Consider the following 14,594-nt stretch of genomic DNA (forward strand, 5'->3'; position numbering starts at 1 on the left):
TTCCTGCTGCATGGAAACCAGTCTATAGTCAGACTTTGTTATACAAGAATGATGTAATGTGCAATTTTTACATCGGTTAAACCACTAACACAGTATCTTTGAAACCAAAATGCTGGATTACTGAGCATGGAAGACAAACTGAGAGAATCCGTTGAAAATGGCTAGTTTTCATTGTCCAATCTAGAAAAGAGTATTAAAACTTGCACTGTGACATAGGACTTTCAAACACGAATGAGATAAGCACTGATAATGTAAAACTAATCTAAAACATATCAAGAGTAGCAAAACCATAAAAAAAAAAAGAAAGAGATAATCTGGGTCGTGAGATACTCAAGATACCTAGAACATTTGCCTAAACAACTCTCATGCTTGCTAAGTAGCATATGCTATACTTCTGCACAAATTATGCAATTCTGCCCTACTAGCCCCAAAAGCTAATATTCTGAGCTTTTCCAGGCATTCTTCAGGACTACATTTTTGATATTCTCCATGGATACCTCTCTAGTTACACAGGAACTTGCCAGTAACAGTGATGAAAATGAGAAGCATTTTGTGTTTAGACATAATTCCCTTAGTTCAGGTTCTGCTGAAGTTGCAAAACCAGTTGCAATAGAAAGAGAAGACAGCGTTCTTTATTCTGACACGTAACTAACAATCTGATCTGATCTTTCTTCCTATTAACCCTCTCAATATTACAATCGTATCTCAATGATGTAGGCAAATGTTAGCTCACAGGAAGCTGTAACTTTCTTTATTCTCTCCTATTCACAGGTCTGGAAGGGGTGATTAAGTTCTTATCTGTATGAACAAGCAGCAGATGGACTCCCTGCATGGCAGACTGTGCTGACTGGCATTGCTAGGGACTGGGCTTTCATGCCCTTTCCTTATGCAGGTATTTAATACCTGCCAAGGCAAAACAGAGTTTTCATCTTTGAAACAATACACCTTTGTGAAACCTCTTTCTATTTTGTGGACTTTTTTGGGAATTCGTGTTACTACTGTGTGCAGAAATTACAGCATAAGATCTCATTGTTCTGCACGTAAATAAAGCTACACGCTCTCTGTGTGTCTCTAGTTTGTAGCAATATCAACCAGCTAATACTTGTTCACAAAAGAAAATTTACTTTAATCTCGCTGTAACCGCAATTAAAATTTTTCAATTGCATTTAATGTGGTGAGGTACATTTCTGCACTCACCTTTAATTTAACGGTTTAAATTACTGTTTCTTCTCACCTCTGTACTGTTTAAAGCAGTTTGTGATGGCAGATATGAGCAAGAAGCAACCACCCCCCTGTAATTACCAAATTCTGATCAGATTACCTAGATGGATTTCACAAGCAATAGATAAAAACTAGAAAGCAGTGCACAGGATGTATTAAAAAAGAACTTTGATTATGAACAGATAAAGCAAAAATGCAGCTTCTTAGACACCTCCAGGACATCCTGAATGCTTGCTATTTTCTTACCAGTGTTCGTGACCCCAGACTGGAACTTCTCAATGATTCTAGTTCTTCTGTCATCTTGGAAGCTAATGCTTGGAGATAGCCACGAGCATCCTTCTCATCACTTACCCTGTTGTGCAGTTACAAAAAATACTTACTTAACAGTTTCATGGCTCATAGAACCAAACACTGTACCGCCAAATAATCAAAGTGTCTGCACTGGATTTAGGGACATAACAGATATGGACAGATCAGGGAAAGCTCTCCTGGCAACAGAAAACTGAATACATCTTAGATTGTCTGCTTTAGGTTTTTCTTTTATCTGATTTCTCTTGATTGTGGCAGTTGCTAGGGAAACTGAAGTTTCCCTTCCGCCATCAGCAAGAGTTCTGCAGAGACTCACTGTTATTGTTTGGAACATGATCTGCATATTGCTTGCTCCATTTTTATAAGGGCTACCTTCAAGTCCTGCTTGTCTTGCATGCTGAAAATACTTGCACACAGCTAGCTAAAACAGCAAATAACGGAGGGAAGAACTGACAAGTGTTAACATGGACCTTTAAAATCATGACCACCTTCCTGAATGGATTTATCAAAATATTCCAAATCATGTGATTTAATGTGACTTCAGATACTGACACATGTTGACACCAAAACCTTCTCCTTTGTACTAACAGTATCTGACAATTTCACTTGCCATTACTACTCAGGAAGACTAGAAAGCAGAAAAGAACCAGTCAACATCCAGAAGTGCCATGTTTTTGTTTAATCCCAGATGCAGAGAAAAGGCTTAACTATACATAAAAAAAAAATAGCCAGTCCATGTTTCAAAAGTTGAAAGTGATCATCTGGATCTCTAAATAGCACGTACCATTGAATAATTTCTGCAATCTGAGCTTCCCAATGAGCGACAGACTCCTTCTTTGCTGCTAGGTCCTGCAGCTCATCTTCTAGCTGTCTGTTTTGTGCTGTTAGTTTGTCCACAAAGGAGCAGAGCTGAAACAAAAAAATTAATTTCACTTGTGACTTATGTCTATGCAAAACAGTATTATTGTTATGTCGGAGTTATACCTGTAAAAACCTTGAGACTTGGGACTCTTTCCTACGCTTACTTGTCTAATAGGTCTACATACCTACAGCATCTGTACAAATAAGACCACCTTGGGCTATCTGGAAGTTCTAACACAGACCCAAGAACTGGAAGTTGTTTTTTTTTTCTGGAACTGGAAATTAACTCCTAAGCATAGAACACATTGCCAGTTCACACAAGACAATCCAAAACAAAGGAGAAGAAAAAAGCAAGCATAGAGGTCAACGAGAGGAATGAATTTTAACTGTAAGGCATCAGGAAGGCCCTTTGTAAGACTTTGTACAGTCTCTGCATGGCCTTCATGAAGAAATCAGAAGATGGTGCCCTCCAAGTTGTGGGAATCAATCCTGCAAAAAGCCGTACTGAGAAGCTAAAGTTGATCTTTAGCCAGATCTGACATTTACATGCTGAAAATGACATTTGTTTTATTCGGATACTGCCTGAACATTTTTGAATCCTGCTCTGATCAACAGACTACATCAACATCAGAAAGAAACAGAATTATATTTTGCTTAAAATTTTTCCTAAAATAAAATTACCCTCTCATTTTCTGTTGTTAGCTTTTTGTTGTCTTCCAAGAGCATAGATCTTTCACGCTCATATTTCTCTTTCATTGTTCCTACTGCTTCCTCCATTTCACTGTGCCTAAGGAGAAGGACAAGAAATAAAACCACTTGTACTATAACACTGCCGAACCTGTAGACTGGGATTTTCAAAAAGGAATAACCAGAGTTAAGATGAAACACCAACCTGCACAGATACCTGTGGAATGCAATACACAAAAAAAGAAACCCATATTTAACGAATCATGCCCAAAAACTTACCTCTCTCGCTTTGTTTTCTCTAATTTATCCTTTAATATCATGATCTCTTTCTGCAGTGCAAGCTGATGGCTCTCTGAATCATGTACTTCCTTTTTCACATTTTTTACTTCCAAAACATGTGATGCTTCTCGTCGGACCAACTCCTCTTCATAAAATAAGATTTTCTTTTCCAGCTCAGACTTAATTTTGGAAAGCTCCTGCTGATGTTCTAGTGTGGCACCTGCTGCCCGGCCTCCCTGCTTCAGCTGCAGAAGAAGAGAAACTATCAGGAAGAGACTATGATCTTTATATTTTGGGAATACCAATTAAAATTGCCCAATTGGTGGCACTTGGGAAAAAAATTTATTTGGGTACAGAGTGATTTAAAAGTTGCCAGTCTCCAAGCACTAATCCCTGTAAGTAACTGCTCTGCTAGCATGACCGTAATAAGTGGTTCAAATGGGTTGCAGAGATAAGAGATTCGTACCACATTGGTTTAGTACCTGCTTAGAATTTACATAAACTGCACATTTGAGACATTAGGTCCAATGAGATATTAAAGTCTTTCAAGCAGAAAGGCAAAAAAAAGCTGAACAGGTTAGGTCAGGTTTCTAATAATGCCATAGTTTTAAGTCTCTCACAGGTATCAACAACTGAGTAAGAAAAACTATTGCAGCTCCTGCGTGATGAGTAAACACATATCAAAAACCACGTAACCTTTAGAGCTTCCAGTTCATTTTCCAGTTGTTTGGAGAAGACCTCACTGTGCTCACGAAGCTTGCGTTCCTTTAATGCTTCTGCTGCAACTTCTTCAAGTTGGGCTTCCAGCTATAACAAGAGTAATTTTAAGTCATCTCAACACAAGATAGTACAATCTGTATCATTCATTTTCTTTCCTCCACATGGACAAAAAGCAAGCTTTCCTTATTTCTGTTTTCTGATACACCACTATAACAATAATTTCAGAATATCATAATTGTTTTGCCTTCAGTGATCCAGGCATGTCACATAGCAGAACTGTATGACTTTTTGTACTGATATGAACTACACCAAGTATGTGCAGGGATAACTGCACAGCTTCCCTTAATGCTAAGAGAAGGAAATGGCACTAGGAAGTGATTGCAGTTCTGCAAGACAGTCTCTCACATTTACAGGTCAGCCCCATGCCTCAGTATCTACTAAAGCAGCTTAAAAATCCAACTTTGAGCTGAATTACTGCAGAATACTTCAAATATGAACACTGAACCTCACAATTATGGAACAGAGTAAGGTTGACCATCCATTTAGCGACTACAGGATGCTTATCAGAAAGACAATTTAGATCTAGCAGCAACTAAGGCAACTGTTGCAATTCAATCAATAGTGACACAGTTTTAAAACTGAAAGGAAGAGGAAGACATGTTTGTCTGCATTCAAATTCAACTAGCAAAGTTGTTTTTAAAAGAATTGTATTTAGAATTGTTGGCCAAAATAATGACCTTATAGACTAGGTTCTGAATAGAGGATTGATACAACTGTTAGGAAAGGAAGAACAGAGGAATTTGTAAGAACAAGTTCAGGATATTATAAAGCCCTGCATGAAAATATTTAAGTGAATAAGCAGCAACACTTGAATGCCTGCTGCATTGTGCTCTAGAGACAAGGTGCCACAGCCCTTTGCCTTTTCCAATTAACTACCTCTTATCCATGGATAAAAATCTGAGAAACTTCATCTCTTACTACATTTTCATAGATTGCACTTCAATTTGCTGAAGTTTTCCAGCAATTTTATAAAGCTCTTAAATTTCTATGCTACAGTTCACCCAAAGAATACACAAAATTTGATGATTTTTCAGTGATTAAAACACTCCAGGTTAACCACAATAGCTGTTTCTTATGCCCTCTTGTTCATCTTATGCAAAACTATATATTGCCTAGAATACTAATTGGATATTATCTTGCTCAAAGATATTACAGACATTCTCTACAATGACTAACTACAGAGGAAGGTAAACCTCATGTTTAGTCTGTATCATTATCCCTCCCACAGCTGAAGAGAGAAATTAATCTGAAAAAAAATTAAGTCAGAATACTCCAACCTCAAAACACGTGAAGAAATAAAGTTTTCTAGCTTTCAAGTTGACTATGAGTTAGAGTCTGCAAGAATCAAAACACAAGAACTAAGAAGTTGGACATACAGCAAGAATAGTTTCTTCCAGATTAAAATCAGCCGAGTACAAATAAAAAAAGACGACTTGGTTTGTTTCCTGATACGTGAATAAAACATTCAGAAACAAATTCAAACCTATTTTGTGAACTGAGCAAAGTAATATGGAAGAGTTACTGGGGTAATTTCTTACAGATGGACAAAGTAAATTATCATCAACAGTCTCAATTTTTCAATACAATCACATACAAGACACGGGATGAACAGCAGCTGAAACATGCTATTGTTATTTTATCAAGCTACCTCTTTTCTGATCTTCTCTGATTTACGGATGTCCTGTCGCATAGCATCAATTTTCTGCATGCTCACTTCCATCTCTTCTTCTCTGTCGCGAAGTTGCCGGGACAGCTTCTGCTTTTGAGACCGCAAGTCTCCCATCCTCTCACTGAGCTCAGAGAACTCCTGCACAGCTAACTTCCTTTGTTGGTGGGCATCCCTCAATTCTTTGGACTGTGCCTTTAATCTCTCTGAGGCTTCTACAAGTTGCTGGTTTAAATAAAAAATACAATAAAAAGAGTAATTTTAAATTCACATATTCTTTCCAACAAGAACTGGATCTATGTAAGCATGACTTGAAAGCTCAACTACCTCACATAAATCCTAAATATTATTTCTAATTCTTAATTTAAACTTTTTTTTCCCCTACGCAGCTGCAGTAACATACCAAGATAGCAGTCATTCTGCTCAGTGGGGCAGCTCCAAGAGTACCTTTGGTGTTTCAGAAGCCTTTCTTATAAATCTGACGACACAAAGCCACCCCACTTCTAAATAAGTTAGATTTTGATTACCACTGTGTACCTGCACAATAGTAACCTTTTCTAAAGGGATGTTTTAGTAGACAGCATGCTCAGGGCCACCATCAAATACACTGTACCAGCACTGAGGTGCTGCAGCAAATCTTGTGAAACTCTTCCAAAAGCCGAGGAAGATTCCTTAGAACTGTGGAGCTCTAATACTTCATTGAAGGTATGAAAGCTGTTTCCTTTCCAGCAAGAAGCAAACAAATTAATAATATGAAAATACAAATTGAATGTTCTAAATAAAATCATTGTGGCAGGTGCGGGGGGAGGAACAGAATACATGTATACTGGCCAAGGAACTTTTAAAACATTTCTGCCTTTAGTAGGAGTATTGCAGAAGCATTCATTCAGTTCCCAAAAGGTATGCAGTAAAACCAGGAGAAGCAGATTTGCCTTCTCTGGTAAATAACCTTTACTAGTGATTAACAGACAGAAGAGAGACTGTTAAATTCTAGTGGACAAAAACCCCAGAGATTTTTGGCCCACGAATTACTTTTGGGTCCATCTAAATGCCATGTGAACAATACAGCTGCTAGACCTTTCCAAACCTGGCTATCTGAATGCAGGTAGCTTTTTTTGACATTATTCATATTGGTACGTAGTATATGCAAACTCCTATTTACTTTAGTGCAAAATATTTTGTAGAATCCTTGTGTCTTTATTGCCACATGGATCTCCAATCCCCATCTCCACTGAGATGGCAGACTGGAGGACCTTGCTAGTACACTGACCCTCAAACACTGGCTTGCTGCCCCCAGGCTTATCTCTAGCTAGCCTGGTTTTATTCCTTTCCCCCTTCAAATCTAGTTTAAAGCTCTTCCAATGAGCCCTGCTAAGGTCCTGTGGAAAAATCCTTTTCTCCCTTTGAGGCAGTCTGTGGCCAGCAGGCCCGGTGTTGTGAAGACTGACCCATGATCAAAAACCCCCAAATTCTGCTGATGGCACCAGGCTCAGAGCCAGGTATTAATCCGTTGACTCTTCCTATTTCTTCCCTCATTATTCCCTGCAACTGCAAGGATAGGGAACACTACTAATGCTCCTGATCCCTTAACCAGTCATCCCAAGGCCCTGAAGTCTCTCTTGATTGCCCTTGGACTTCTATTGAAACAGTTAAGAAAAATTAAACAGTTCCATTTTTTCGGTGTTTGTTCCATCTAGCAGAACACATCTGAAATAAATAAGATGCCTATCAACTTCCAAAAAAAGAAAGTGTGCTACTTCAGAAAACTAATCTGTATTGCTAATGAAATTAACAGGTTCACTAACACCTCAGTATAGTTTCAAAAAGCAGCATTTAAACCACTAAAATTGCAATCACAACAGAGCTGTTCTATAACTACTTTACATGATCATTTTTAAATGCATCTGTCTCTGGATCAGTACCTTATGAAGGTCCTCCTTTTCTTGCCGCAGTACTCTGCACTGTTTTTCTAGTCCTTTCAACTTGTGTATAGAGTCTTCATGTTCTTGTCGAAAAGCCACTGCATCTGCAAGCTGTCCTTCCAGTTTACTTATATCTGTAGATTAATATGTATTAAAAGGTAATTGGTCCCAAATTTACACCAATAAAGCAAACAACACTGCTCAAGCAAAATGGTATCACTTTGCCTGGAAAATCAGTTTCTTTCCTATTCCCATCATTTCAGACCATTCAAGGTAATTTTTGGACACTGGCACCTCCAAATAATTTAAATATTCTCAGCATATTAAAGAAATCCTCCCCAAAACTGTGATCCCTTTAACTGACAAAGCCTAAGCACACAGCTTTGTTTTTGTTTTGAGGAATGCAACTTCTAGTTCTTGGAAACACTGAAGCAAGTTGAGTTGTTCCAATTCCAGTTCTGGTAATTTGTCTCCTAAATAGTTTCTATTATACGACAAGCAAGGCTACAGTCAGTCATTAGTGCAATGTCCAGCAAGACAGGAAAGGACTATTTATTTCCTAGAGTAGGTAAGAACTAACAATCTGAGAAGGAAATGCCATCCCACGTCAAGCAGGTTGGAGACCCACCCGCCCATATTCCTAGCAGTATGTTCTCCTGGAGATTCTCTCTTTATTCAAATAAAATTAAACAAATTTTATTTGACATTATCACCTTTGAGTGCCACAAGCTAACCACCTTCATATATTTCTGCTCAGTTTTAGAGCGAGTCAGCAAATGAACTGCCATTCTCCATTTGCTTTTAATTACTACTTCTCTTAAACAAGTACATAAAGAAATTGCAGGGAATAACTGTGCCACTCGAGCTCCACTGATGTCTTTGGTAGAACAGGAAATTGGACCTATGTATTCAGCGATCCCAAGCACTATTGTAACAATTAAAGTATTACTCCTCTCCTCACTTCAGCACAAATCTCCTTCCACCCTACATATACCAATACTACTTTCAAAGCCAGACCATACTACTAGTTTTTATGTTTAACGGGAGACATCACTGGCTGAAGAGCTAGATAAATGTAAACCATTTGCACCTTACTCTATTTTGACTCAATCTTAACTCCAGAATATGTAACAAAAGCTCTTTTTGGAAGGTGAGTCTACGCAGAAGAGCTGAGCTGATTTTTGCAATGCATGTGTTAAATATAGGGTAAAAAAACCCCCAAACCTGGCATCAGCATCTGAGCTCAGTCAGATCTACAGGCCCCTATAAACCTTTCAGCCAAGTCATTAGGATTCAAAACCATCGCTTTGTTTATCACTAATTCTCACTTAAAAATTAGATGCTAGCAGGAGATTTGTGTGGATAAACTAATAGCATTGTCAAGCAGCAGATTTGCAGTGATATGGATGAGTCAGTCTTCTCTCAGGACAGATGCCAGTATTTGTGTTTCTGCAGTGCTCAGTGCTTCCTAATTAATGCATCATCAGACAGAAACACAAAGGGGACAGGAGCTCAGAAACATTTAGATGTGAACCATTATTAAACACCCCCTCCACTTTTCCCCTTATGTTACTAAAGGGCAGCTAGTCTTCTTTCTCCACTGTCTCTAACACCCGCCTGCAAGTAAAACCCCTCCAAAACAATACTCCCCCCACAAAAAAAAGGAGGAGTGAGAGAACATGATCTCCTGAGATTTTCAGGGAAACAAACCACACAAAATATTTAAGTGAACCCATGCACAGAACTCATTGCACTCCAGGCTCCTCACGCTAATTCATGTTATCAGGCCAAGTGAGTGGAAGAAGTTAAGTGCTCATCTAAAAAAAATGAAATGCCTCTTAATACTGAACAAGACTTTTAAAAAACCTTTGTTTTTTTTTAGCACCTCAAGAACATTAATTCTACTTATTACAAAAACACAGTACATAATGTTACTAGAAGTAGTAAAATAAATTGCATTACTATAATCAAGAACATTAATTCTACTTATTACAAAAACACAGTACATAATGTTACTAGAAGTAGTAAAATAAATTGCATTACTATAATTACTATGCCAGAGGCTTACCTGTTAATTTGTTCTTCAACCGTTCAATTTCCTCATTTAGTTTTTTAATCTCCTTATCACGGCTTGTATTTACTGTAACACACACTGGACCTTGGAGGTTCTGCACTGTCTGTGTAGATTCTTAAAATCAGAAAAGGAAGGAAAAGGTTTTCAATAAAACAACATTCCAGTTCCTCCCAGTGAGCAGAACTAAGAATCTGAACAAGTATAAACCACTAACCTTGCAGTTTTCTGTTCAAATCCTGCTTTTCTTGCTCTAATTTCCTTATTTTCTTTTCATAGCCTTCTATTTGGGAAGTGTTCTTTAAGTCACGCTGTACATCCATATCTTTGGTTATAGTGTCAGACTGCATCGCACTCTTTAGAGTGCCTCTATCAGATAAAGAGCTGAAAACAAATAAGTAATTTAGAACATTATTAAAATACTCACAGCATGAGTATTTTAATCCCACATGCTGGGATTCCACCAAATATGCAGCTTATACTTGCAAGAACAATTAGTGTAGTAATTGTTACTGTAGAGACAACTATCAGGGTAGATAAAGTTACTATTCCCTAGCAACTGTGTATGCTGCTGTAGAATTAAGATACTTGCATTCAGACTTTAATGATGCAGACAGATACTCACTTTACAAACTGCCTAAACTATTGAAAATGTTAACTTCCCTATGCCAAAGGTTACTACTATCTGATAATGAAGCAAGCAGTTTAAAGTGTGACAAAGATGGATTTAAGTTAAGCCACATGATCTCACTCTGAAAATGATGAGATGTGTGTACTGGATTCTTTCTGAAAGAGTATTGCATGGTGTAACAAACCCCAGGAAAGGGAAATAATGCAATAACAAACAGGGCAGAATAACCTTAAGACGAGAGACAAGTATATGTCTGGGGGATCTCTGAAGTCACATGGAGGCCATTTCAAAGGTGTGCAAAGTGAGCCATGTTGTCCATGCTCGGAACCACCACTATGTTAACTTAGCCTACCAGTAGGACTTTGGAGCAATGAGCTAATCCTGAACTGTTCCTCGCAGACAGGCAACATGGACAAGACTTGCTCTCAGCCTCTCAATGCAAGAACAACAAGTTTATACCAAACTGCAGTGACACATCTAGTTGCTTAACTTTCATTTCAAGTAGATAAAGTATTCAATACCAAAGCACCTAACCTTGTCAAGCATGTTCAGATACTTAGAAAAAAGGGATAAAGGTTTATCCAAAGATACGCCTTTGGATGTCAACCTTTCTTCATGTTTATAAAAATGAGGCTTACTAGAATTAGCTGCATTTGAGAAACAAGTTTAACAAGCAACATATCCTTTACTTACCTATCAGTCGTGTATGTAAACCCAACGAATGGTAAATGCAATCCAGAAAAGCCTGTATGAGAACTTGGTGGCACCACTTCCTGCATGAAAACAACATGCATGAAAACCCAAAAGAGAACCCATACAGAGCTGAAGGCATTTGATGTAGCCTCAACAGTTAAAGAGAAGCAGCTAAGAGAAAGGCTTTCCTTAGCATGTACCAATTGGCAGTTACGCTTCATTGTATAGCCTTCCGCTGTCCCTGGACAAACTTTATTTCAGATTACGTCACTTAATGTAACAACCTAAATCTAGGAGCCTCTTGAACCAACACTTGAAATGACAGCATTTCAACAAGTTCAAAGCGCAACAAAACCAGTAAAAGAAAAACCAAAATTTCAAGTTCCTAATTAAAAATGACCTGGCACCAAAATGCATGCTGTTAGTTTTAGAATGCTAATCAGGGTTAAATATGTAACCAAAAAACATGCCAAAAGCTCTTCATTTCTTGGATACAATCTGATGAACAAATTACCACAAAAGCCCTGTGCTCCTCCTGACCCAAATTTCTACGGAGGAGGGGAATCAACCTCCTGGTTCTTTTAATGGAGTGGAGTAGTAGTAGTGTGAGCTCTCTCACCCGTGCAGCTGTGAGTGCAAGCTGCATGAAGAGCAGACCTGTATTTCTGAAGGCACTTTTTTTTTTTTTACCTTTGAAACGGAATAAATCGAAATACTAGCTATTTGTAAAGGTAAACTAAAAGGGCAACTCAGGGCATTTTTCCCCTGATTGACCATTTAACAGTAGCCCATTTTGACAACTGCTATCACTTAGAAAAGCAGCTTATGATTTCTGATAACCCAAAATGTCAAAGGGCTGAAAAGCTTGAATTTTTCACATTTGAAATTACTTATTTTTCATCTCTTACATTACTTATTTTGAAATAAGTTCTCACTACTACCTTATAGTGCAGCAAGGCTGCATACTTGCATTAGTAATATTTAAAAACAGAGACTCACTGGATTTCTTAATACATCATCATCTACATCAAAGTTTGAGGTGTCAGAAGGACTGCTAACTTCTGGAATGTAAGGTGCTTCTAGGTTTCGGATGTTATCCCAATTAAGTCCTTCAAAAAACGCATGAGACTTAAAATCCTCTATTCCATTCTGTCCCAGTCTACGCTCCCTACTGCAGATAAGTCGCTGAATAAGATCTTTTGCTTCTTCAGATACATCTGTTACATGGGATGGAAACTGAAATCGTTCCTAGAAAACGAAACAAATAGAGAAATGTTTAGAGAAGGAATCTATTCCATAACTTCCAACAGTAATTTCAAAATGAATGTGCTAAATTACAGTGATAAAACTGGAACTGAATAGCCAAACGTTGCTCTAGGTCCAGCGAGGACATTGCAATACATTTAGTCACAGACTTTTTGTCTTAAAATGGGTTTCAAGGACAAGTAATAATTTCTCAATTTCTTTAATACAGATCTGCTTGAAACTAATGGCAGTTACAGTAACAGTAACTTTATTAGGAAAAGCAAACTTTTTTTTTTTGAGACATACCAGAATTGTACACACTACAATGTATTAATGATCACACAATAAAGGCAGACCCTCTCTGGTAACCTCAGTCACATATCCACTGATCTCCTGAAGATGAAATTGAATTGAGATTGTATTAATTGCAACTCTAAAAAACCCATGACAGTAGTCAACTTTTCACAAAACTTTGTTATACTTAAGGATGTACTTTTCTAATTTATAGGTTAAATACCTGTTTTTCTTCCCAAAATATAATCTACATTTAGCAAAGACATATTACCATAAACAGAAGATCTAAAAATTGTACTTGCCATTAACATCTGAAATTTACTGTACATAAAAATTGGGAAAACTTTTTCTGTATTTGAGCTTGCTACTACTACCACCGTATAGTCAAAAAGAGTGTTTTGTTTTGTTTTTCCAAGAGGACAACCACATGTATCTATCTTTTTGTAATATAATGCTTCAAGTTTAAAATGAGATCATCAGGGATCAAACCAGCATAACTGAAATTGAAATTTAAAACTTCCACTGAACAGCATACAATTATATTGATTGTGAGTCCAACTCAGATTAAAATACTGCAGGACAACAAATTTCCTCCCAAGTAGTTTAAGTGTCAGGTAGCCAGAGTTTACGCTGGTTAAATTAGCAACCAGTTAGTACATTGAAGAAATTAAAGCAAGGGAGAGATTAATATTCATCACAGCAAGGGTGTTGGCTTTGGCAAGGATTTCATGTCTTAGACGTCACTGCTTCACTCAGCGGAGAGCATTGTAAACACCAGTAAAGTGAACTTATCCCAGGGAGAAGAAAATGCAACAATACATCCTATGTAACAGCTTCTGGCCGCCTAGGATGGGCGCGCACATAAACACATCCTCCTAATATAGGAGGTGAAAGAACACCATGAGCTGGTTTATTCCTATTCTCTAATACTCAAAATGTACCCAGAAGTTCCAACACTTCTCTACCACTCTGACCCTGGACGAACCTCTGGACTTGACGTTCTTCGAGCAGCTTGTATCTATGCTGGCTGATTTGCCTGTTCCCTTTTTTGTGCTGTTATCAGTGTGACAGAAAATGTGCACAGCTGTGTAAATAACGCATGACTTCAGTTCTCCTGCGCAGTCCAGAGGAAACTTTCAATGGCCCCAACAGAAGAGCTGGTTTTAATTTCAATTTTGTGATGACGGCTTAGATTTTTCAAGAACATCAGCATTTAGAGAAAAATATCTATTTGACAAATAGTTGTATTTCTGCAGTTCAGAGCAAACATTCCTAAAACCTGAACCAATAAACCTACATGATATGGCTCTTAAATGTCACAAAAAACAACTACTATCACTTCAATATCTTTAAGTGACAACAGTTTATCTGTAAGCTTTATAAACTCCATAAATAGAGATTCAATATAGCTCTTACTTCATGATTCATAATCTTCCCATAGGTTTCCACCAATGACTCTGCATAAAAGGGTGTTTCACCATACAGCATTTCATACATGCAGACACCCAATGACCACCAGTCACATTCAGGCCCGTATTTTCCCATTCCATCTTCCATTGCTTGCAGTATCTCAGGGGAGATGTAGTCAGGCGTACCCACTGCTACTGATGACTGTACCTTAAAAATAAGGCAAACACAATTCTCAGAAGTTTTCAGGTTCTCTCAGCAGTTCTCACTCACACAGTAGTATTTCTGACAGACAGTCTCCAGGATGTGATTTTAGGAAGATATTTATAAAATCACAGCAACAAAATTCAGAAAGTACAATGACTGCAAAGTTTAAGCTCTAGTCTACTTCTGCATAAAACCAGTTGATGTGTTTTAGTCTGAACACAGTAGAAACCCACAATAATCACAGCTAATGTGAAAGCAGAAAGACAGAAGAGAATGTGTTTTGTCTTTGTGGTTATTTAAACCTCAAAACTGCAATTGGCT

General features: G+C 37.8%; 1 protein-coding gene across 1 annotated transcript in view; it reads right to left on the bottom strand.

The window, feature by feature from the left end:
- CDC42BPB (CDC42 binding protein kinase beta (DMPK-like)) overlaps positions 1–14,276 on the bottom strand; it is a gene marked incomplete at its 5' end in the record, with an annotated part of 40,597 nt that extends 26,321 nt beyond the window's left edge. Inside the window, 12 exons of the mRNA XM_010133675.1 lie at positions 1,468–1,573; positions 2,315–2,439; positions 3,073–3,178; positions 3,358–3,602; positions 4,054–4,164; positions 5,786–6,028; positions 7,726–7,859; positions 9,794–9,913; positions 10,014–10,180; positions 11,121–11,200; positions 12,120–12,368; positions 14,076–14,276. Of these exons, the coding sequence (XP_010131977.1) occupies positions 1,468–1,573; positions 2,315–2,439; positions 3,073–3,178; positions 3,358–3,602; positions 4,054–4,164; positions 5,786–6,028; positions 7,726–7,859; positions 9,794–9,913; positions 10,014–10,180; positions 11,121–11,200; positions 12,120–12,368; positions 14,076–14,276 (1,887 nt within the window). The remainder of the gene's footprint in view (positions 1–1,467; positions 1,574–2,314; positions 2,440–3,072; positions 3,179–3,357; positions 3,603–4,053; positions 4,165–5,785; positions 6,029–7,725; positions 7,860–9,793; positions 9,914–10,013; positions 10,181–11,120; positions 11,201–12,119; positions 12,369–14,075) is intronic.
- Between the last annotated feature and the right edge of the window lie 318 nt (positions 14,277–14,594).

This window comes from Buceros rhinoceros, unplaced genomic scaffold, assembly GCF_000710305.1.
Source record: "Buceros rhinoceros silvestris isolate BGI_N320 unplaced genomic scaffold, ASM71030v1 scaffold8713, whole genome shotgun sequence".
Lineage (NCBI taxonomy): Eukaryota > Metazoa > Chordata > Aves > Bucerotiformes > Bucerotidae > Buceros > Buceros rhinoceros.